General features: G+C 33.8%; 3 protein-coding genes across 3 annotated transcripts; 1 reads left to right on the top strand and 2 right to left on the bottom strand.

Annotated features, from left to right (window-relative positions):
* Positions 1–1,539: 1,539 nt before the first annotated feature.
* Positions 1,540–2,114, top strand: LOTGIDRAFT_121836 (hypothetical protein; the record flags this gene model as incomplete). The annotated part of the gene is made up of 2 exons (XM_009059192.1): positions 1,540–1,729; positions 2,029–2,114. Coding segments are annotated over 2 exons (276 nt in total), but the record flags the coding sequence as incomplete, so codon positions are not given.
* Positions 2,115–4,001: 1,887 nt separating this feature from the next.
* LOTGIDRAFT_233348 (hypothetical protein) lies at positions 4,002–15,664 on the bottom strand (the record flags this gene model as incomplete). The annotated part of the gene is made up of 18 exons (XM_009059191.1): positions 4,002–4,130; positions 4,413–4,430; positions 4,825–4,842; positions 5,356–5,418; positions 5,636–5,775; positions 6,042–6,153; positions 6,733–6,851; positions 7,534–7,639; positions 7,800–7,921; positions 8,430–8,541; positions 8,887–9,014; positions 9,398–9,524; positions 9,921–10,048; positions 10,280–10,400; positions 10,994–11,118; positions 11,337–11,460; positions 12,008–12,097; positions 15,619–15,664. The coding sequence occupies 18 exons, from the start codon at positions 15,662–15,664 to the stop codon at positions 4,051–4,053; spliced, it is 1,779 nt and encodes a 592-aa protein (XP_009057439.1). The 3' UTR covers positions 4,002–4,050.
* A 6,056-nt stretch (positions 15,665–21,720) lies between these two features.
* On the bottom strand, positions 21,721–23,553 carry LOTGIDRAFT_163124 (hypothetical protein; the record flags this gene model as incomplete). The annotated part of the gene is made up of 2 exons (XM_009059190.1): positions 21,721–22,325; positions 23,175–23,553. 2 exons carry the CDS (start codon positions 23,551–23,553, stop codon positions 21,721–21,723), a joined length of 984 nt encoding a protein of 327 aa, XP_009057438.1.
* Between the last annotated feature and the right edge of the window lie 53 nt (positions 23,554–23,606).

Genomic DNA, 23,606 nt, shown 5'->3' with positions numbered 1-23,606 from the left:
CAGACATGATTGCGTTGTATTTGCTGCACACTATGATATGAGTAAACTGATCACAATGTAAAATGAAATGAATATATTTGATTTGAACTCTAATTCTTCACTTCACTACAAGACTTTTCATTATGAATAACACACGATATTGTATTGTGCTCAGTAGAAAGGTCTAAATTTAGTTTGCAGATCAAACGCCAATGTCTATATAAATAAATAGTTGTAAAATATAACAATGTATTTGTTATTGGATCCATAAAACCAGTCATTATCTTGCAAACATTGTACTCCGGCTGGTTGAATTTTGTCCAAAAAAATGTTGAATGGTTTCCAAAAACATGCATATTCCAATAATAAATTATTAGGAATAGTGCCCATCGTATTTATGATTGGTTATTATTGAGATAACAAGAGCTTACCGTTTGTTGCTCTGATACATCATAATAAGTTCATTACTCAATATTCTGTCATGCAAGTATTTTCTGTTGTTGACTGTTTTCAATGTAAATACGACCAAGGCCTTTCTCTTTGTAGATGTATTGTATGATCTATCACAGAGTACCAATTTTACCATATGTTCCAGCTTTCATGTTTTAAATCCTTCAACACCGCCATTAGGCCTTATAATTGACGAAGACTTGGAACTAAGCGAGGGAAGATTATTTATTAAAGAGGAACCACTAGATTTAGAATCAGGTAAATGAAAAAGAACATTATCAAAGTGCTTTCAACGCCTGCTTAGCAATCGATGATTTCAAATAGAAAGTTTAAGAAATCTGTTCCATTTGTCATTTAGATTGGCACTCAAGGAAGGACAATACTTTCAAAATTGAGGCACGTTAACTTTCACCCAGTTTGCGCATCTGCTTTATCTTACAGGTGGACTTTAAATGGAAGACGGGATATGCATATGTATCAATAACTTTGATAACATTCCTTTTAGGGTCGATTTAACCTTAGATTAAATGGGTACACGAGATACGCAGGTCTCTTTATATTTTTTACAATCGTGACTAACAATTGTCTTTCAGATTCTTGTGGTTACCCATGCAGTGATGTTTCATCTCCAATACACTCAGATTCGGGATATAGCGATTTTTCTCATTCGATAAACAGTGAACCAGAGACATATATGAGTGAATTGTGGCCAGTTGATAATACTGTGTCTATAGACAGTACTTCAAATGATGAATATTTATATCATCACGCTAAAACTGAAGACGTTTTTAACATTCCGAAAATGATCAATATTCCTACAGTTTGGGAGTCAGATTCGGATTCGGGAGATTCGATAGAAGAAAAACCAGCTCGAAAAAAACCAGGACGAAAGAAGGGTCAAGGTAATTTGTTAATTTATTTATAATTAATGCAGTATGGACAGAGAATGTTGGATGCTATCAGGTTCGCCAACTTGGTCATTCCCTTTGAAGAGATGTAGAATGGCAAATGAAAGTTAATGTATTTAACGTCCGACTTTTATGCATTTGGTAGGGCTAATGAAGAAGACTACTATCTAAAAAATAATATTTTTCAGTTTCAAAAGTTTTACATCTGTGGGAGTTCATTCGTGACCTTCTTAAAGACCCTAACTACTCCGGTCGCATTATCAAGTGGGAAGACAAATCAAGTGGCATTTTCCGAATCGTCAAATCTTCGGAAGTGGCTGATCTATGGGGACAGAAGAAGAAAAATAAACGAATAATGACTTATGAAAAGATGAGCAGGTCATTAAGGTATGGTTTTAACTTAAATTTATCGCTTACCTCAGCAACAAACTTAGCTTTACTGTAGAGCCTTGGAAAGAGCACACTAACAATATTTTAGCTGAATGATAAAGGTATAGCATTAAAATGCTTCAAAATTATTAGTTTGATAAATTCTTTGCTTAACTGAGAAAGACTTATACTTGTGGAATCCAATTTTAAAGTTAAAATTTTGTTTAGTAGACGATTGAGATGAGATTGAAAATTTCACAAACACAATAAAAGGGAGATAATTTTGATTGTTTCTAACATTTCAGATATTCAAGAAAGGAAGGTTATTTTGGTGCTGTTCCGAAAGAGAAGCGATACCCCAAAAAGCTTTGTTTTAAATTCGGACCAAAGTCAACAGGATGGCAGTAAAAGATTAGTTTGCCATCTGCCATACTCCATTTATCAGATTTCCTACGGACTATAGACATAGGCACTGAAAGTGTAGGTGTAAAGGTTTCGTAGGTCCTCGTGTTGAATAGTGCTATTTCAATGAAAGAACTTCTTTTACGAAGTGCAATGTAAACGAAATGTTCGTGAAGACTAGATTGTGTAAAGACTTTCATTAGACAGTGCAACTGATTGACATACCATGAAAATATTTCAATTAATTTCACAGTTTCATCATCAAACCGGTGTGCAACTCAATAATCAGAAATGTATATCAACCGTTTCTGAGACTGTAATATTGCATAATATGCTCATTGTGTACATATTCAAATCATTTTTCTATTATTAATCATGTTTGATCAAAGTTAGAATCATATTTACTCGAAGTATTATTGAATAATATATTTATCATATATCATCTGGAACATATTTTAAACGCAACGATTTTAACTTATTATCGTCCAATTTTTGCTCTTATATGATTATATGAGATTGGACACAGCTAGCTTTTAGATGGACGTCGTCTTTGCTCAGAGATTTAGCTCAATAGATGACGAGAAACAACATATTTATAATAGAACTAACGTCGGATTTTATTTTAAAAAACAATCTCAGATAAAGTTAGCTTTTAATTCCTGATGATAAAACTTATCGCTTGTCGCCACGCTTGTTTTTTTTTTTAAACCTTTCGTTCTTTCTCTAGAAACTAGATTGTTATTGTCCAGTTGTGTTTTTAAAAGCATTTTTTGTTCAATATGTCTGCCTCAATATTTCGGTATAATTTTAGTCGTTGGAGATAAAAAATTAAAGATATTTATATTTGGAATAGCCTGCCGAAAAAAGTTATTTTTGTAATAAATATACTTATCATTTTTCTCTGATTCGTTTACACACGTGACAATATATATATATATTCTGTATACACTATTCATTTGTTTAACTTATTTCATCACATTCCACATTTTTATATTCTTTGTAATAATACTTGAGTTTTTTCACAAATTTGAAGTTGTTTTTATTAACTTTTTGTAATAAATTATGCAACCCGCCCCCAATTCGAGCAATCTTAGCTATTTCGCCCCCCACCTCCCTCTTCGAACCTAAACCTGGCTCCGCCTCTGACAATGTATCTTGATAATATTAATATATAGCAAGTGATCGATCAACATGCTCATGCCATGTCGTACAATACTGTGAGTCAATGTAGCTAATACATGTACTTGGAACTTTCCTTTGTTGACCTTGCTATGGATGGAGGTAGAAAAAATCCAACACTTCCCTAGACTTATAGGAGTCATTTCACAAATTATGAAGATTGTTACACCGTTCAACTTGAGGATTTCAGCGTAATGGTTGACACATTAATCAGTCAAATTGTCACCCAATACTGCAGACCAACTTCATCTACAAGAAATTCTGAAGATAGACAGCACATAACTATATGATCTCTCAAACAGAAAAACATCCAGAAAACCGATAAGAAAAACCTCATGTGGGTACCACATCTGCGGCTTGTAAAGGAATAATTAAGTAAATGGTTCCTTTATACTTATAGAAACATATTCACCATCCGTTTGATCTATCGTACGATCTAATCAAAGCTCACCGTCCAAATTTGAGCCTTTAAATCCATATGTGTCCAAAATCATCCCATTGAAAGTTAAAATGACAACTCGTCTTTTATTGAGAAATATATAGAAATAGAAAGTGAAATTCCAAATTCGAGATATTTTCAATTTGTACATTACTAACACTTCTAACTATCTATCTATATTCCAAGACCCAAATCATCCCCCAAAAATGTCATTTTGCCTTTCTCGATATAAGCCTAAAACTGAAGATCTCACTTTAAGGAAAACTAGAAAATTTCAACACTTTTTATTTAGTAATAGTTTCGGTTTGAAATAGTTCTGGTACATTATGAATGATAATTGAAAGAAAAAAATAACGACAATAACATGACGATAAACCCGTACTGAAGACTGCTGGCCTTTCCACCTAAAATAAATAGACAAGTTATGAATTAAAGTGGCATGGATTGGTAGTTCCGGATCAAATATTTGTACTGTTGTCGTTAATACGTGACATGTAACTTCTTAAAATCGATCCTATTCTCATTGTTAATTGTCATTATAATTGAAGAATGCACTATAAGAATGATATACAGTATTTCGAAACTGATTGACAGTTAAAAGACCCTTCTACATATCTTTACGTATAAATTTGCCGAAATGCCCATTTCTTTGGTAGTACGTTTATTTTCCAAATTTGTATACTTACCTTGGTCTTTTGATTTACCTGTAAAAATAAATTCAGAACATTATTTAATAAATGTAAATGATTTAACATTACACAGCTCAGTTGTTATGACTCACATGGTGATTTTATGCACAATTAAGAATACTATAAGGAGCATTGCTTCACCTATATCATTGTGAGTTATCCAATGGTTTTTTCGATAACATGACTCAAAAGTTAGTCAGTCAAACCTTTACCAGTGGGCCAATGCACTATGAAAAACACCGAGAACAGATTTGGCTTTATTGTAAATACGTCCAAGTACAATACCGTGATTATAATTGTTAAGTCTACGGCGATAAAACTGTTTCAAAATTCACATTGCGTGGGTAGTGCGTTTAAGAAATTTTGATAGGTGCAAAACTTCTTTAATCTTGCGAATTTGTATACTTACGTTGGTCTTTTGATTTGCCTGTTAAAATAAGATGAGATAATATATGAAATGATTTAAAATAATATAATACAGATAAGTTGTTATGACTCACAGAGTTATTTTATACACAATAATTATCATACCATAAGGGTAATTGCTTCACCTATATCATTGTGAGTTATTCAATAAGTTTTATTAATAATATTATCAAAAAGTTCGGTGAAACTTCACCAGTGGGTCAAGGCACTACGGAAAACACAGAGAACCAAAGTCTTCGGAAAGTGTTTTTGCAAGGTTGAAATTACTGAACTATTCTCCTTTAAAACATCAAGTCTGAGAAATCTACAACATTGATGGGCAAGTGGTTAAATTCTGTTCAATTCGCGAGAAGATAATTTTATACGGATTCCTGAATTTAGAACCAGTGCATTGAAACTGTCTCAATTTCAAATGCAAATGAATACTGTATTTAAGCGCCCTTTACTCAAAAACTAAAATTTGGATAAAGACCAATTTGGCAAATAATCTCTCCTAATATGAGCTATAACTTACCCTCGTTAGTTTCATTCAAGTCATCGGAAGGAAGTTCAGTTTCCACAACTGTTTCAATCTTTGCTGAAAATTAATTTAACTTAAAAAGTTTTCGTAAACATAACACAAATATAAGAAGCAAACTTCGCAAAGGACAGAATCCACCACAATTTTTCAAATGCAAAAGATTTGTACCAAGCGTTTTCTTTCATTCCTCGCTTTTTCATTTATGATTATCAGAAAAAGAACAGAAACATCATGAAGTTTGTTGGACATAAGCCGAATCACAAGAATTACTCACGAACTGTGCAGGTATCGGCTACATTTCTTTTCAAATCTTCCGTTGCTTTTAATAAGCTAGTTTTCTTTTCTGGTGAAATATTAGGACATCCGTTTCTTTCTATCACACCGTTTATACAATCAACAGATGACCCAACATAACTATAATTTACAAGACATTTCTTCAGTATATCACATCCAGAATTAAAACATAATGGAATTTTAATCCCTAACCCACTTTCAGTTGAGATTTGGTTAATGACATTGACACACTGTGCAGTGTACAATGTGGCTTAATCCGCCTACACATTGTATTACAGGTTTTTGAGTAAGCAATCACGCACCTAGGCCACACGAATGATAAAAACTTTTTGTGAACATGTAAGCTTACATGATGGGATATGACATAAAAAAAATAGTTTACTCACCCACACCAAAATGTGGCATTTGTCATTTGTAAAGGATCACTCATGGTAAAATTAACATTCATTTGACACATCATGACTGCACGACAATTTCTTATTGTTTTATCTTCAGTCACTATGGACGAGAATCATTAATTCATTAGATAAATAAGTATTAAGACCATCGACATCCTAGAGTGAATTTTCATAATTCGTCTTACAATACACAGGTTCATAAAAATGATATGAACTCGTAGCACAGGTTAATAACTATGAAAATTAGGTCATATATTCATGCACCATTTTAACAGAACAACGTTGCATCCTTTGAAGTTGATGACAACGTTAGAATTGAATGTAAAGGGCACGAAATTGTTCCAAAGTACATGATTTTGATTAGAAATTTCAGTTATGCACATGGCCGTTTTATAGAAAGGTGTAAAAAGGCTGACCACAAAATGAAGACCATTCGTTGTCGGATTAAAAATTAAATCTGGCAACTCATTTCGTATTTCATATAACATAAGCACTATATGTATGGAATGAATGGAATGAAAATCTAAACCATTAAGGTTCTTCTGATAAATTTATTATCTATACCTAAATCGCAACCATGTATCGAAACCATTGCAGCAAAAGTTTTATTAAATCTAAAAACCCAGACACGTTTCCTTTTTACCCTTAGGACCCAATCAAACAAATCTATAACACTTACATTGACTACAATAACCTTTACCAACTGTTGCTACCTTTTGAACGGTTACTCCATTTTCACTTATATTGCATGTTTTTAATGCATTTTCTACACAAGGAAATAAAGTATCAACAGTCTTCCTGTAATAAAATTAGAAGACATGAAACATCGCCTTTTTCAGAAAAAGTTGCAAAGAAAAATGATCTGCAGTAAATTTAAATTAAATCTTTACAGTAACCTCCCTTTGATATCATGTTTATTATCGCGCTAAAAGCATAGCGTACCTACAAGATTGCTTTTGTTGGTATTTAAGAAAATACCTCAGGCCAATTTTATTTCCAAACTTCCACTTAGAAAAAAATATCGAAGAATACTATACAGCAGATCGAGACTATTAGATAGATCCTCTCCCAATTTCTAAATTTAGTTTTTGACACACCATAAGTCTATAGGCATACTAGGAATAAAACCCTCCCTTATCAAAAATTTAATCGAGCAAATATCAAGATTATGGATGAAAGAAGTGTATCGCGGTAAAGAGGAAATTGTGAAAGCTGAAGAATTGGCTTTTGATATCAATGAAAACATGATAACGAAATTATATCCAGGTCTGTCGTTAATCTATTTAAAAGTCAAGTCTGATGCCGGGAGAGGGGTAATATAGGCGAAAGCCTGTTCCTTTTCTCTATGAATAAATATTGTTTACCAAAAACAAAAGTCAAGTCTGAACCAACTTCATTGTTGTATCAACTGAGCAATATATACGTATTTGATAAATTGTGCTACAACACCTCCTTGACATAACATAATGATTTAACCTACGTGCACATGCTTGAGGCAGTTCTTGACATTTTTTGTTGAATAAAACTACTCATATACATCTTGGTACAATCCTCGAGTGGTTTACAAGCAAAATGTTGCCGATTTTCTACAAAATAAGAGAAAACTTACTGCAATTATTTTAATGGTAGATGTTTAAACATGTGAAACAATGAACACAACTTATTTCGGAAATGTCCGCATCCTAATAGATCATTTACATTAACATACGATTTTTATTCAATATAATGGATGCAAATAAGACAAACCTTTAGCACATCTGTACGAATACTGTCTTTGAATTTGTTCAACACCAGCTAATGCTTTTCCCAGATAGTAAAGACATTCACTTGGAATTTTAGCAGTGCATTTACCTATACCATTGACTGATCTATAATTCATATAAGGCATTATCATCACTATGGTTATACCTATCTATGTTTAAGCGCATTGTCATTTAATAGAGAATTAAAAAGGATTTCAATTTGAAAAGGTAAATGTATAAGTATTTTGGGAAACGGAAATATTACTACATATCCGATATTGATGGCCTTTTACAGGAAGTAATGTATTTTTTTAATGGAATACCTCTTAGGATGAACATTTTTCAATTAAGACCAAAAAGAGTATAAAGGCATTCTCTCTATAAATCTATCGATTAAAGTAATTGTACATACGACTACAGGAAATATTGTTTTCATTAGTCATTTACTAGGAAGTTTTGTTTTGTTAAAACACCAGGTCCACTGATGATAACATATTCTTACCGGTCAGGTTTGAGAATTTTGTATTTCACTTTATTTAAAAGGGTAAAATTGCACCCTTATTAGCTATGCCGACAGTTAGTATGTTGAACTGACAAGTATAAAAATACTTGAAATATATAAACTGTGTCTTACTCGCATAGTCCCACAAAATTTTGTGATTGTCTTGCTACACTAAATGATGCATTAAATGGCCTATGACATTCATCAAATAATTTCATACATCGGCTTGCTGTTTTACCACTATCTAGATATACAGAGATAAAAATATTAATTTGCATTTTGCTGGTCATACTTTCAACACTGAAATAATGTCCAATCATGATTCCGCTCACCACATCTGCTGATACTAGAGTTGAAGAAGATTGGAACCGAATAGCATGGCAAGCACATTATGGCATATGAATATATTACTATATACATATATAGATATATTACATTATGTACATGTCGTGATTTTCAAACGACCTTATCATTAGTATCAAGTGAGAGAATTAGGAGTTCTCGCCCTGTAATTGCCCTTTTTTCTCCCTTTTCGGCAATATTGTAAAAATAATATACTATACTAAAATGTACGATTTTGGTACCATACCTTGGCCACACAATGCAGAATGTCGATAATTGGTTTGCTGCATTCCCCTTTCTATTTGGGGGGCATATTGCTGGCAATTGTCAGCCTTTATCACAGCCGTCACACATCTTGTATAATCTTCAAAACCTCTGAAAGAAAATATGAATGAATACATTGCATGAGTAATCGCTAATCTGTATCCTTATGATAAATATACCAAACAAACGATATTATACTCTACAAATTTTTCGATTTGTAGATTAACATCAGGTGTTCGTGAAGGGTGAGCATACCCATCACCAATGTTTAGTAAATGAACCTTCATTGAACATTGATGTATGATCTTTTGTGTCATCCTTGTATGAAATACCATGAAATATTGTATTATACTCTTACCATCCTTACAAGAGAAGACTGCTATTGTGCAAAACATAATATTGCGTATGATGCTTTTTGAAATTAATTGTTACGTTTTGCACCTTTTCAAAGCTTAATTGTCTTAAAACGACGTTTTTTATTGGTTATTACTCACTTGCACATCCTTTCTATATCTTTATTGACTTCCACGGTATCAACTACATCACCGTGTTTATCGTAACAGTCCAACGTCTGGTTAAAACATAACATGGCATTTTGTCCATTAACTCTCCCACTCGCGTCTAAATTGAAATATTTAATTGTTATTTTTAAATTGTCAGTGATGCAGGTTGTATACCTGACATCTACCGAGGCCCAGTGTGCTACAGACTGTGCACGTTAAAGATCCCTCGAAAGTTGGAAATCCAAAAGGAGCAGACTAATGCCACACTCCTGGCAAAATTTCCTTCATGCCGTAGCCCAATTAGGTGCAGAAAAGTAGAACGCAACATTGGTCCCAATTTCCAGGTTGTTTTGCTATATGAACTCTCCAAAGGTGATGCCAAGTGACATACAGTCGGCGAACATGTAACTATCGAAGGTAGTGTACTCCGTAAAGATGTGTTCATAAGATAATATTTCATTTTACTGTGGTACACCTATTCTTGTCAATTTTCATAATTTTTTTGAGTACCAACCCGGAGCACACATTTTAGCTAAATGATTTCTTGTTGCTTCTAATTTAGTAGCAGCAAATCCCATATATTGGCTACAATCAGATGATATCATCAACTCTTCGGTACAGTTTGTGTAATAATCTAAACCGCTGAAAATAAACCATAATCATCGTCAGATAACAACTTCGAGTAGTGGTGGGTGGTGAACAATATTTAACGACTTTTGTCTGCTCACAGTCATACTTGGCTACTTGCGTTCCCAAATGACTGAACGGTTATATCCCATTAGTTAGTACTTCAATTTAATTAGGACTGAACAATTACACCTATATGTATATTCCCTCTTTGCCTTACTTAGCATGTCAAGATAAAGATATTACCTGCATATGGCGACTGGATCAATATTAGTTTGAGACATTAACACTCTTATATTCGAAGTTTGGTAGCACTGAGTTGCCTTATTCGTACATTCAATTGCTCGACCTACTATTTCTGAGGCATCTGAAAGGATATATTCATTGATTCAAGGGGAAATTAATTTACGATGATTTGTGTTCTATCACATACTTAGCTGTACCTTAATTAGTACATATGGAATTAAATGGTGACCGGTCTCCTTCATGACTATTTTTCTTCTTTGAGGTTCTATAGCACCGTCGGTTAGAGCGTCTGTGGGTTCAATTCTCGATCAGCCTGTGAAAGTTCGATGACCTTGAATAAGTCATCTTCACTCATAATTCCAGTCGACCAAGCTGTAAATGGGTATGGATAATCCGGGAAAGATCAATACCAAAAGGTTTCTCCAAGTACCCGCTGTTAGAAATGAACCTTAACTGTGAAAGTGTCAAATATAGTTGCTTCTTTTTCTTTCTTTTCTTAAAAGATCTTTGTACTGAAAATTCCTCACGTGGAATTTGTTTTTAAATTTGACTGCAAACTGATCAAAAGCACACTGCGCTGGCTTATATTAGCTTACAGTTTCTAGGAATTTCTTAGAATGTTCAGTATAGAGAAAGGATAACTGTTAGAGGTTTAAATCTATTCTCAACGCTGCTTTAATACTGAGAAATTAAACTGGAATAGCTTATACTCACTTTCTCTGCAAGTCGTATTATAGTTTTGATCGACAGATTGAATGGTCGATAACAACATAGGTTTTGAACTTGTTTCACATTTCACCATTAACTGCTTCATGCAATTAGAATATTCTTTGACTGCACTGGAATTACGAAAGAATTTTTGAGGATATTATTATATTATTGAAAAACCAGCATGTAGTGATTTCATAATCTATTGTGATCTATAAAGTTTTTACCATAAAAATATAAAGAAAAATCTGACTGAGACCTTTAGTGGACTTGTCAACTTAAGCTGTTATCCAAAATATGTGTTGCAGTGCTGAGCCAAGCGCCAGCTGAAGAACTGAAAATTACTTACGAACAGCTGGTATTAGCCACTACATCAAGATCTGTTGAACGAGCAGCTTCTGACATCTTTTGGTTAAATGCAATAGTGCATGACTCAAAACACCCGTAAACAACTTGACTTGATAATACTGTCACTGAAATTCGTAGAGTTTTTTAATCACTATTTTGGTACATGCTATGACATCAATACAATGTGACATTTCTTTATTAAGTTATATAAATACAGTCGAACTTGTATTAAGAATGCGGTCTATTGAATGCTCAAAAGTGGCTGCTTGCTATACACGATGGTGCTTAGCAGGAGTTTGGTGCACACAGATCAGAATAACAAGTTGATCTTTTGTAATTACATGCATTTACTAACAATTGCAATAGCCTTAATAATTAAAATAGCATCACTGATGTTCAACATTAAAGAGACCTTTAAGGCAAGTTATATATTTACACTATTGACAATTCTGCTTATTAGAGACTGACATGTATTCACGGTCAAGAACTGTCTTGGCTGTGTCAAGAGTGTGGTGTTTAATAGAGGTACATTTGATTGAAAATTGCATCCGGGGAATTTTTGGTGGGTGGTGCTGAATACAAGTGGCCGTTAGTACAAGTTTGAATGAATGTATAATTATTCAAATATATCAAAGATCTAAAAGATAAATAATTATTGTCCAATTTACTCACCTAAAACAATAAATATTCCACTTAATGCCATGATGGTAGCTGTGTAAGTTAATTTGTGGATTTCAATGAATCTGACAAATGCAAGGAAAGCTGAAAAGGGATGTATAAGGAATGTAATATATTTACAATGTCTTCATACAAATAATTAAACTGGCAAATTTTGTTGATCATCTTAAAATTATCGGCAATATAATTTATTTAAAGATGGATTTCCTCATTTTTAGTGTCAAACTATTTGTTTAATTGGTGTTTTTAATGAATTATCATATATTCTTAATCATATCATTTTATTCTCATTGCAAGAGTAAGTAAGAGTTTAAACCATCATTACAGTACTTGTATTTACAGTCAGGATAAACAAAAGACTTTTTGACCTTTCTTGATCGGTCACTCATTGGAATTCTGCTGGTAATTCTCTTCTAATTTAGCTAATTAAGGACATGTGAGACAAACTGGTATTTTTCCAAGTCATTAGAAAACCTTTACCTTTTATTTATATAAGTATTAGATTTTCATTTTCATAAATGAAAATAGGGGAATCCATCTTTAATATATAAATCTGTCACATGATTGTGATGTTCGTTCTGGCTTGACGTTTTGTATGATTACAAATACCATTACCCAACTTGCTTGGTCAGATTTTTCTGAATCATAGGATGAGCACAAAAACCATTTGATATCGTGAGATTATTCAAGGGAAGCTGTCAAATATAATTAATCGCTTGGACATGCATACACTCATCTGTAATTCTATGCTTGATATACCAGTAATATTATAAATAAAACTCAGAGTAATAACATGTTTCAGGTTTTGTTGTAATATTTCGAATATCTGTAGAACTGTTACTAATAATCTTTAAAACTTTTCACTTTATGATGCCGGTTATTGTTTAACCAAAATATTTCTATGTGATTTCTGCACTTTTAATATTCTGGGTAAGTTATTTATCTTGTTGAAAAGATACGTAATCCTATGAAACATTTAAAAAGTAAACATGAAACGAAATTTGTTTGAAGTCGTTTTATTTATCTTTATTTATTTTTTGATCTTGTTGCCCCTTTCGACCTCTTACTGCTTCTCTTTCATAGCATTTTATTTTTCTCAAGAAACCAAGACTCAAAAAAGGTATGCGTTTTGATTTATAAAAAAAATAATTTCGACTTATGTTCGTCCGTCTCGACCTAGTCATTATGGTCATTTTAAACACCTAATAAATGACCTAAATAAATATCGTCGTCATACAAGTCATCTAGCCGGATGATCCACTCTCAAACTATACATTACTCACTTGATGTGAACTAGCTGGTTTTGGACACATGTATCTGTCAAAGTGAAGGATGAAATGAAAATGTAAAGTCATTTTTGAGAAGATAGTCAATTATGTTTATAAAGATGAATATTTCAGGTTCAGATAGGCCTAATTTGCGTATCATTGGTGTTACATAGCAAATTTCGATAGACTTTAGTTTAAACAGCTCATTGTAAAATAATACTGGTAAAGCAGCTTCAGAAATTGGGTATTATCAATGATAGATTGATAGCAGTTGGTTAGATTAATTTTATACTTGACATGTCATAGCCAAAAGTATTGAACTACATTAATCAGAAATTGTTTTTCACATACAATGACGTTATTGTTTATAATGATGTATCGTTAATGAATAAGTAATGGTATGAGTGGATAAGGAAAGAATATTCGTTTAAACGGTTTTTCAATGTCAACTGAGCGAAATTTATTTGCGTGGTGAAATATCATATGCAGAGAAAAGAAATTGGGTGTCAAATTTTCGATCAATAATTATTTGACTTTAATAATTAAAATGTAAGTGATTTGTATTGATAAAAAAATTATTGTTTATGTGTAGAAATTTGGTAAAATATACTTTATTTAACTTCTTGTAACAACCTTATTACGTCAAGATTCATAAATATTTATGTATTCAAATCCACTTCCCATCATTCAAGAAGATAGATTTATGAGCCCCCTTTTTTTTATCAATATATCAAATTTGTACACAAATTTTTTAGATATGAGATAACTAAATGTAGTCTGAAAACAAACTTTTGAAACCATATCATAGGCTTTGTTTGATATGGGTAAGGCTGTTTATTCCGTTTGGTAATGGATTGGATACGGGAAAGGCTGTATTTCCAATGAGTGCACAACGGATCTCACAATCTGTCCCGCACAGCTCTATACTAGGTACGATTAAATCCTTTACGGAATACTGGAGTTCCAGTGAACTCACAAGAAACACATAGATAAGGCCTTGTGAAGGGAACAACATGTTAATTATGATATAGAGCAGCGTCAATTATTTATTCCAATAAATGTAAAAAATAAAGACAAATCTTTTGGATAAGTATGTCAAAATTTCTTTAATGACGGCTTTCTTAAAGCACCGGACTGAATTAATTTGGTTGGAAAAGGTACTCAAATTAATGAAAACTAGAGACCAAAATTTAGAGAAATGCACTCCTTACATAATCTTAATGTTTTCGATAAAAAATATTTTGCCCATCTTTGAAAGTCTCTATATTTTTCGATGGTGATAGATTTAAGATAAATGAAGATCAAATAGTACAGAAATATGGCTTCTACTTTTCTGAAGGTTTCATCTAAAATATCATCCAGCCTTTTTTAATGATGTATAGAAGTAAAATTTTGAAATCTTTCAACGTATAAATTACAGTATTTCTAATGATGCCATAATGCCTCTTATTATCAATTGCGAAATGTTTCGAAATACAACATAATAAAAAAAAGCTATAAAATATCTCTTATGATATTTTGAAAATATTCAAACGATAACTGCCATCATATAAAAATAACCTACCCCGATATAGGTATCCAAATTATGAAATCGTATGTTACAATGGTCCAAGGTAATTTCGAATGAGTAATTAAATGTTAACTAGTAAACTATCATGAATGTCATTGGATAGAAAACTTGTTATATTTGGTTTACCTGGTTTTTGATGTTATATACCATTAATTGTCACCCATCAACATAGGGTTTGCCTTAGACATCACTCACCTAAACATCAGTCAATGTCATGCCTTAAATTTATTATATTTCTTAACTCGTATTTTATGAATTATGTACAAGTGTTTACTGATGAATTACAAGATATTCGCATTTATAATTTATGCTTTCACCTGATACGACATTTTAACTTCAATTTTTTTTATATTAATTTAACCTCAAGACTTGGGTTCTTCTGTATTGTAACTTGTATTGTAATTTATTACCTTTAGGAGTTCGAGAACATTAACCCTAATAGCATTAACCTTGTTTCGGAAGAATCTAATCTTTTAAAAAAATACTACCTCTGAGGATGAACTTCAAAATTATTATCTTTGCCAAAATGAGTCTAAATTCATCAGTGGACTTTCCTGTTTTCATAAATATATAACAGAATGCTAGCATATACATTTTCTCCTGTTACATCCGCTGTACATTCCCTTTCTAACCTCAAGTTATTTTCATTATGCTCCCCCACTACAACAACCACTGACAAGAAGCCAGACAAAGAAACACTAATCGTCAACAAACCAATATCACGTACCATACAACGGCCCCGTCTTCCATCGACCTCTACCACCTACCAATCGCTAACCACCCACCAACCCATCCAGCTATATCCCACCCCATCGCCGACCTACCTACAACACAGCCTACCAATCCAGAGGTAACCATCGACCTGACCAACAACAGAAACGACTACCAGCCCACCGACGCCAACCAGTCCCCACTCATAAGGAGGAAGAACCCTTTGTGAAGGTGTTCTTCCACGTTTTGCAGTGCCTCCATCACTTCTACCTCTTAGGATGACCAGAAGTTCAAAATTATTATCTTTGCCAAAATGAGTTTAAATTCATCAGTGGACTTTCCTGTTTTCATAAATATATAACAGAATGCCTCTATAATCTGATAAATCCATTAAAAACTATAAACAATAAAAACTACAGGTTATTATTGAAAACGCTTATGCTCAGTTCACACCAACGGCGCTTTGATGGCGCTTTAAAGCGGCGTACAAAGCGGTACCAAAGCGTAACAAAGCTCGACTAAAGCGCCAGCGTAATAGATCGTTGGAAAGCTTTGAGCAAAGCTGGATATTCGGCAAGAGCGCCAAAAAATTTTAAACTGTTTAAAAATTTTGGGCGCTCTGTCACGAATTTATTAAAGCGCCGAGAACGTATCAAAGCTTAACAAAGCGTAACAAAGTTCAGCAAAGCTTGACTCAAAGCGTAGGAAAGCTTAACAGAGCTTTATTCAAAGCGGGGACCCCAGTCTTCACGGTCTGTCACCACTTGATCAAAAGCGGCATGAAATCGGACATTTCGGAATTTTCAAATGCGTAACAGAGCTTAACAATGCACAACAGAGCTTGATAATCGTATCAGAGCGTGATTTAAAGCGTCATTACCGCATCAAAGCTTAATAAAGCTTATCAAAGCGTGATTTAAAGCGTAGCAAGGCCTGATCAAATCGGGAAATAATTCGTCCCAAAAGCCTAACCAATTCGCATCATAGCTTATCAGAGCGTAACATTACTTAGGAGATCGTGATATTTTTGGAAAAGTAAACAAAAAATGATGGCGCTTTGGTCGCCGATTTAAAGCGCGGCATTCGCCGTTGGTGTGAACTAGGCATTAATAATTTTAAGAATTCAATAATTACTATGCTTTAATAGATTTATCGTCATATACAGGAATTCCGCTGTCATATTTATCAGTCAACTGATTTATTAACTCTTGTTGGCCAAGTAATAGACTTTAAATTTTATGTCCATTCTAAGACGTTCGGCAATATATTAGGTCATATTCTTGACAATATTTAACACTAGTATCGTGCTTTGATAAATTAAAATGTGCTAAAATTGCAAGCCTTTCACCCCTTTCGGTGCTACCTTTAACTGTCAATAGAACTAAATATTTCAGGAAGGAAAGTGGTATTCGGTAAACTATGGTGCTGTTGTTTTTCTTAGCATTTGGTGACTTGGTAAATATTATTATATCGAAAACCGGTTCGTTTACTATAAATATATATCACTTATGCAAGTTCTATAACTTGTACTCTACTATTTCAAGTTCCATCTACTAATTCCTCTCTTTGTGATCTAACCCTTACCACCCTCTTTTCTTTTATACATCTCTACACCAACAAAACAACCTACCTATGATAGCAGTCAGTTCAAGCCGCCAGCAAAACCCCCGTCATCCAAGACACAAACCAAACCGACCTCCCACTTATATCACCATTTCCTGCAAAAGCGTTGTCCAAAGAAAACTTTCGAGGGAAGCCTAGAAGTACCTTAAACCTTAAACGCGACAATGCTGCCATCCTATAAACCTGATGATACAGTAAAATTGTATCAAGAATCATATCAAGTAAGTCTTTTTACTATATAATACAGAAATGTCGCGATAACATAAAGCATCAAACTTCTCACACCAATTCAACATTCAATCCCAATACAGTACCCTGATAATCTTCAACTATATGTTAAACGAGGTCAACGAAACTTCATCCCAAGAATCCCAAATCCACGAAACAATTGTTATCAAAAAGAGTAATAAGGTTCATTTTGTTCATATTTATGTTTTTGGTTATTTTTCAGAAGTTTAGATCAACCGAATAATCTTTAGCATTGCGCCAAAACAGTTTCTCCTATTATCAACAAAAATCTTGGCAAAGCAAGCTACCTTTGACTTGACCAACTTCTTCCAGTCTGCGAAACCCGATCGTCGAGGGAGACGTTTATACATTATACATGTTTGACTAAGATCAATAAGGAATAGTTTGTTCCTAAATAGACATCTAATCTTTGTCCGATTTTATCAGACTGTTTTGCTGAGTTCGTGATTAGTGTCAGCTCAACTATGCAAACCTCTTTTTACGCGAGATATTCCGCATGATTTAGTATAGTTTAAAATTTGCATTTTTGCATGAAATTCCAGTTTTATATATAACAATGGATGAATTGCCGTCTTAAAATGTTTTGTGGCTGGAGCGGATCAATTGAGGATGATGGTCGAGTATGGACTGTATAGTGAAATGCGAAAATCACACTATCATAATATCCTAGTCCTAAATAGCCTTAAAATTTATTTTCTTTTGAATTTTTCTACAATGACTATTCATATTAATGCTTGTTATTTTCTTATAGATACATGAAAAGATTTTACTTCACAATACAGGTTTTATCTTTAGATGATTATTGATATATTAGAAGAATGTTGACTCTTATATTTTTAGCTATTTCAGCAGAAATGATACTACCAAAGATAGTATTACAGAGAAATCCTTAGTTAACATGGCTAATTATCTTAACTTTTAACTTTCACCTTGTTTTATCATAAATTTTTACTTTGTGACTTAGGCCAGTGCTTTCATGAGACTATGTTCTCATCACCATCTAACACCATCAACATGAACGTTTTATCTATTAAGTTCGAATAATAAAAAAAACACAGATACACTACGAATCTAAGATATAACGGAACAAGTGGTTGCCTAGCAAAATACTTTCCTGATACATTTTCAGTGTATCAAGGACATCATACCAAAAATCTAATTTGTGCAAGATATTGTTGATTTAAACAATCACATATTATTTAATAAAATTCTGACATAAACAGTCACCTCATTATAATGTGGGCGTATAAAAAACCTTCCCGACCCCAACCGTTCATTTGAATATTGATCCAATATTGTGGTCAGACCTGATAGAGGCGCCGTGAATGTTTAGTCCATATTCTATGAAAGCTTACAAAAGTAAGAACTTTATAAATAGATCTATTCCCTGGAAATAGACTCGAGAACTATTAAAGACAATACGCCTTCATTTCAGAAATGCTTAATGTTATTGTTGACTTCTTCTCACTGTAGTGAATGTGAGTGACTTTAAATCTCTAGCCTACGCTCGCACTTATTTCATTTTGTAGTACTTTGTGTATTTTTTCTACATGTATCTAATTTATTCTAAGATATCCCATGCCCAGTTATGAGATTCTGCGAGAGAAATTCCCCCATGTCTATAAACAAAAGATGATTGTCGCATGTTCAAAAAGACCAGAACTTAAATGACTACCTTGTTCATTAGTATGTAACAATATAACCATCAGCCATGGGTTTCCCTCCATAAGGAAACTGTGCCCGTTATACCTGTCTAGCGGGGTATTTGAAATGGCCATTCAGGTGTGAAGAAATTAGTTTGAGTTGATTTGAGTCTTCAAATATACCTTTGGTACCAGAAATGTATGGAAATAAGAACTTATATGATAATATTGTTCATAGTAAACTAAAAACAATCAGTACATAACAGATACTAGCAAAACCAGTATCGGGACCCTTAATTCCAATTTCTAAATAAAGTATCTGTTCCATCTTTCATCTTCACTCATAATTCCAGTCAACCCAGCTGTAAATGGGTACGGATAATCCGGGAAAGATCAAGGTTGTCTAATGTCAGGTAGTAATAGAAACCTCTGTGTAAATGGCTGATCACTAAAAGTTTTACTAATGTTTGATGGTTTTTCTCTCACTCATGAATATCGATTATCGTGAACAAAAATAAGTAATATGCAGAGCTCCATTCCAAATGAGTGCTTCGAATAATAAAGTAAGAAAAATTAACATTGATTTAAATTTAATACTCAGAATTCCCCTTATGTCTATAAGCAGAAATGATAGTTGCATATTCATAAAATAAGAACTTAAATGATAATATTGTTCATATAGTCAAAACAAGTTATCTCAAACAGAAACAATATGACTATCTGTCTGCCAAACCTGATTGTCGCGAGAGACATTTGTACACTTTGCCTAAAATCCATAAGAATCCAACCAAGGAGTGGTTTATCTCGAATAAAATCCCTAAAGGCTGCCCGATTATATCTGACTGTGGTAGTGAGTCATATGCAGTGTCAGAATACATTGATCATTTCTTACTACCTCTAGCATGCCAACATCGCGCCTACCTTAAAGACACAACCGATTTTGTCAATAAAATAAAAAATCTTCGAGTTCCCTCTAATGCCATTTTAATTTCTATCGACGTTTCTTCTATGTATACCAATATCGATAACACTACTGGTTTAACGGCAGTTCGTAAAGCTTTTAATAGAAACCCAGATCCAAACAGACCCGACGATGCAATTCTACAGCTTTTAGAGATTTGTCTTAGTCGAAACGATTTCACATTTAATGGTAAAACATATTTACAAACTTCAGGGACAGCAATGGGCAAACGATTCGCCCCTCCGTACGCAAACCTTTTCATGGCAGAGTGGGAACGTGAGGTGTTGCCCCTCTGTCCATTTGACCCACTTTTTTACGGACGCTTTTTGGATGACATTTTTATGGTTTGGACTTATTCTATCGAACAGTTTTGGGAATTCTTTGAAATTCTCAACAACCACCATCCTTCTATCAAACTAACCGCAAACGTGAGTGACAAAAGCATAGACTTTCTCGATACCACAGTCTTTAAGGGAGATTCCATAGTAGAAACAAATAAACTGGATATTAAAGTGTATTTCAAAGAAACTGATACTCATCAACTCTTGCACAAGAGCTCCTTTCACCCAAAACATACCTTTTCTGGTATAATTAAGTCACAAGTTTTACGATTTCATCGAATTTGTACAAGATCTTCTGATTTCAACCAAGCCTGTACGATTGTTTTCTCAAAACTGAAAGAGCGTGGGTACTCTAAACGATTTTTACGAAACATAAAAAATTCCACCTTAGCACAGATAGCAGCTAAAAACAGACTTTATGCCGAAGTACCTCCAGGTTTAAGAAGTGCTCCATTTTTGTCCAGTAGATGCAAAACATGTCCCTTTATATCAGAAACTCATTATTTTGTAAGCAACTCTACGAATAAAAGGTATCCGATCCAGGAACATCTAACATGTGAACATTCGAATGTAATATATTTAATTTCATGCAAGAAATGCCCCAAACATTATGTAGGAGAAACTAAGAATAATTTACGAACTCGCTTTAATGCTCATAGGTCAGACATCAAATTAAAGAAAGACAAGCCTGTTTCTAATCATTTCAACCTCGACGACCATTCAATAGACGATCTCACCCTAATCCCAAATGAGCGTATAGAAATTGACTTGCCCGAAGATGAAACTACCAAATTCCGTCAATCTAGGGAGGCCCATTGGATTGAGACATTGAATACAGCAAGACCTATAGGACTAAATATTCATCATAATGTAGGCATAGCACCCCTTGTTGTCCCGTTTAATACAACCAGCAATCGAGCAAGCAAGATAGTTCATGCCCACTATAAGAGCCTTCAAGAGAAATTCCCCCATGTCTATAAGCAGAAAATGATAGTTGCATATTCAAAAAATAAGAACTTAAATGATAATATTGTTCATAGTAAACTAAAAACAATCAGTACATAACAGATACTATACTTCTCGCCCATCGGGCGAGTTATTTTTTCTAATTTCAGATCAGAATAAGAACAGAAGAAAACCCAATATCAAGACCCTTAATCCTAATTTCTAAATAAAGTGTCTGCTCCACCCTAGGCCTGTACATTTGGGAGAATCAAACCCTCCCTTCCCCGAAACCTAATTTCTAAATAAAGTGTCTGCTCCACCCTAGACCTGTACATTTGGGAGAATCAAACCCTCCCTTTCCCGAAATTCAAATAAGTTCAGTTTTCTTAAATTTAATTAAATAGATAGCTGTAAAAATTTTGAGAAAATTGTTTTTAAGTCAGCATCACTAATCTTGAGTTCGGTTGTTCTGGTAGAAGATAAAGGTTTGGGAAGTTCAGTAAGTTCATAAAATATACTATTCTTGTCTGCTTCATCTACATCCCCACCATCTTTAAACTGGTTGACATCCTGAGTTGTTTGGTGATTGAATTGGAATTTATATCTTCCAGTGTCAGTAGTAGAAAGCGCACGACCAATAATCCAATAATCATACTCTCTCCAGTATACAGCATACCAGTGCTCATTTACTATAGTTAGCATTCCACCAACCTGTTCTGTGGGTACATCATCAGCAGAGACAGCATCACAGTTACCATTTCCAAGAACGTAATGCCTTGTTTTTTCAGCAAGTACATATGTTTGAGTATCAATAACGTACTGTGCCACAGTGGTAACTCTATGTACTGAAATCATTTGAGGAACAGGAACTCGATTTATCCATGACATATCTAATTCTGTCTTGCTTGATCCGATATCTCCAGCTGGACAGTGCAATACTACAGTCTTAGTATTCAAAGAACTGGCTACATCTGCAAATTCTGTTGATGTTTGGACCTCACCTTTTCATGATTTGACATAAAGTGATACCTGCCTTTTGATGCGTCCACCAATACCATCCACTGGCCCTTTTCAGTGACGAAAGCGAAAGAACTCCATGTAATGTTTTTCTTGCATCAATGTATTTTTGCTTGAATTGACTAGATGGGCCATCAGAAAACTTCATCAAAACTCATGACACTATGAAGGTATTGAAGAATAATTTTGAGAAATGTGTGCACAGCATATTTATCAGGAGACAAATAATCAGACACAATCACAACGGATTGGACACCACTTTTGGCCCAGACACACACTGTGAATAGAGTTATTTGCTTATGAGCTCAATATGCCGACTGAATCTCATTTGGTGGAATTGAAGTTTAGTTTTCAGCAAAATCTACATTTTATCTCATTACGAAAAGCGTTTGCTTGAATCCTCTTTATGTAAGTGTGCCTCAAAAATCCCGGAGTTTGCAAAGTAAGTGCCTGCAAACAGTCAGCCAAAGTCCCTTTTAGTGTTCTTTTTTTCTGTCCGAAAACCATCAGAGCCCCACTGGAGCCATTCTGGACTCAGCAACAAGAGCCTAATATTTTCATGAGATTTACATAAACATGATTCATGAGGGATGTCTCCATGGAGCTTTACTTTGAAAATGACACTTTATGAGATGGATGCTCATCCAAGAAAATAGAATTAGCTTCTTTCAACGTAGTCAGAAGGAAATGTTTTTGTTCTGTCCTTTTGGGTTCATCTGGATTCTTTATGATAACCACATCTTTCTTGTCTGGACATGTCCAAGAAGTTGACAAATAAAATTGTGTTATAGTGTTGGAGAGTTCGTCAACGTGTTTTTCAGTACACTCCTTACATGGTGGTGGTATATCACTAATATCTGATGCAATCTGTTTTATCACTTCAGCCCATTTATTTGGCGAATTTGGAAGATTGTTAAGGACTCTGTGTTTAGCTTTTCCCAATGATTGCGGACTCTTAAATGGAAATTTTACTATTGGTGCAGACTTATTTTCAGCAGCAGAGGATACTTTCTTCAAATTTGCAGATTTCCTATGCTTCTTGATTGCCTCTACATTTCTTTGCCTCAGTAAAATTAATTCATTTAGGCTCATTTCCTGTCTTTTATTCAATTTTCTTAACCTATCTTTTTCTAGAATTCTTTCATATTTCAATAAATCTTCCTTAACCTTCTTCCTAAATCTTTCCATTTTTTCTTTTGGAGTTAAAGGCATTTTTATTTCTTCTCAACAAGGCTAACCTAGGCTTAGAAATTAGCAAAAGTCAA

Source organism: Lottia gigantea (assembly GCF_000327385.1).
Source record: "Lottia gigantea unplaced genomic scaffold LOTGIsca_38, whole genome shotgun sequence".
In the NCBI taxonomy this organism is placed as follows: Eukaryota; Metazoa; Mollusca; class Gastropoda; family Lottiidae; genus Lottia; species Lottia gigantea.
Note: the sequence above shows the minus strand (reverse complement) of the source record. Positions and strands in the feature narration are given on the sequence as shown.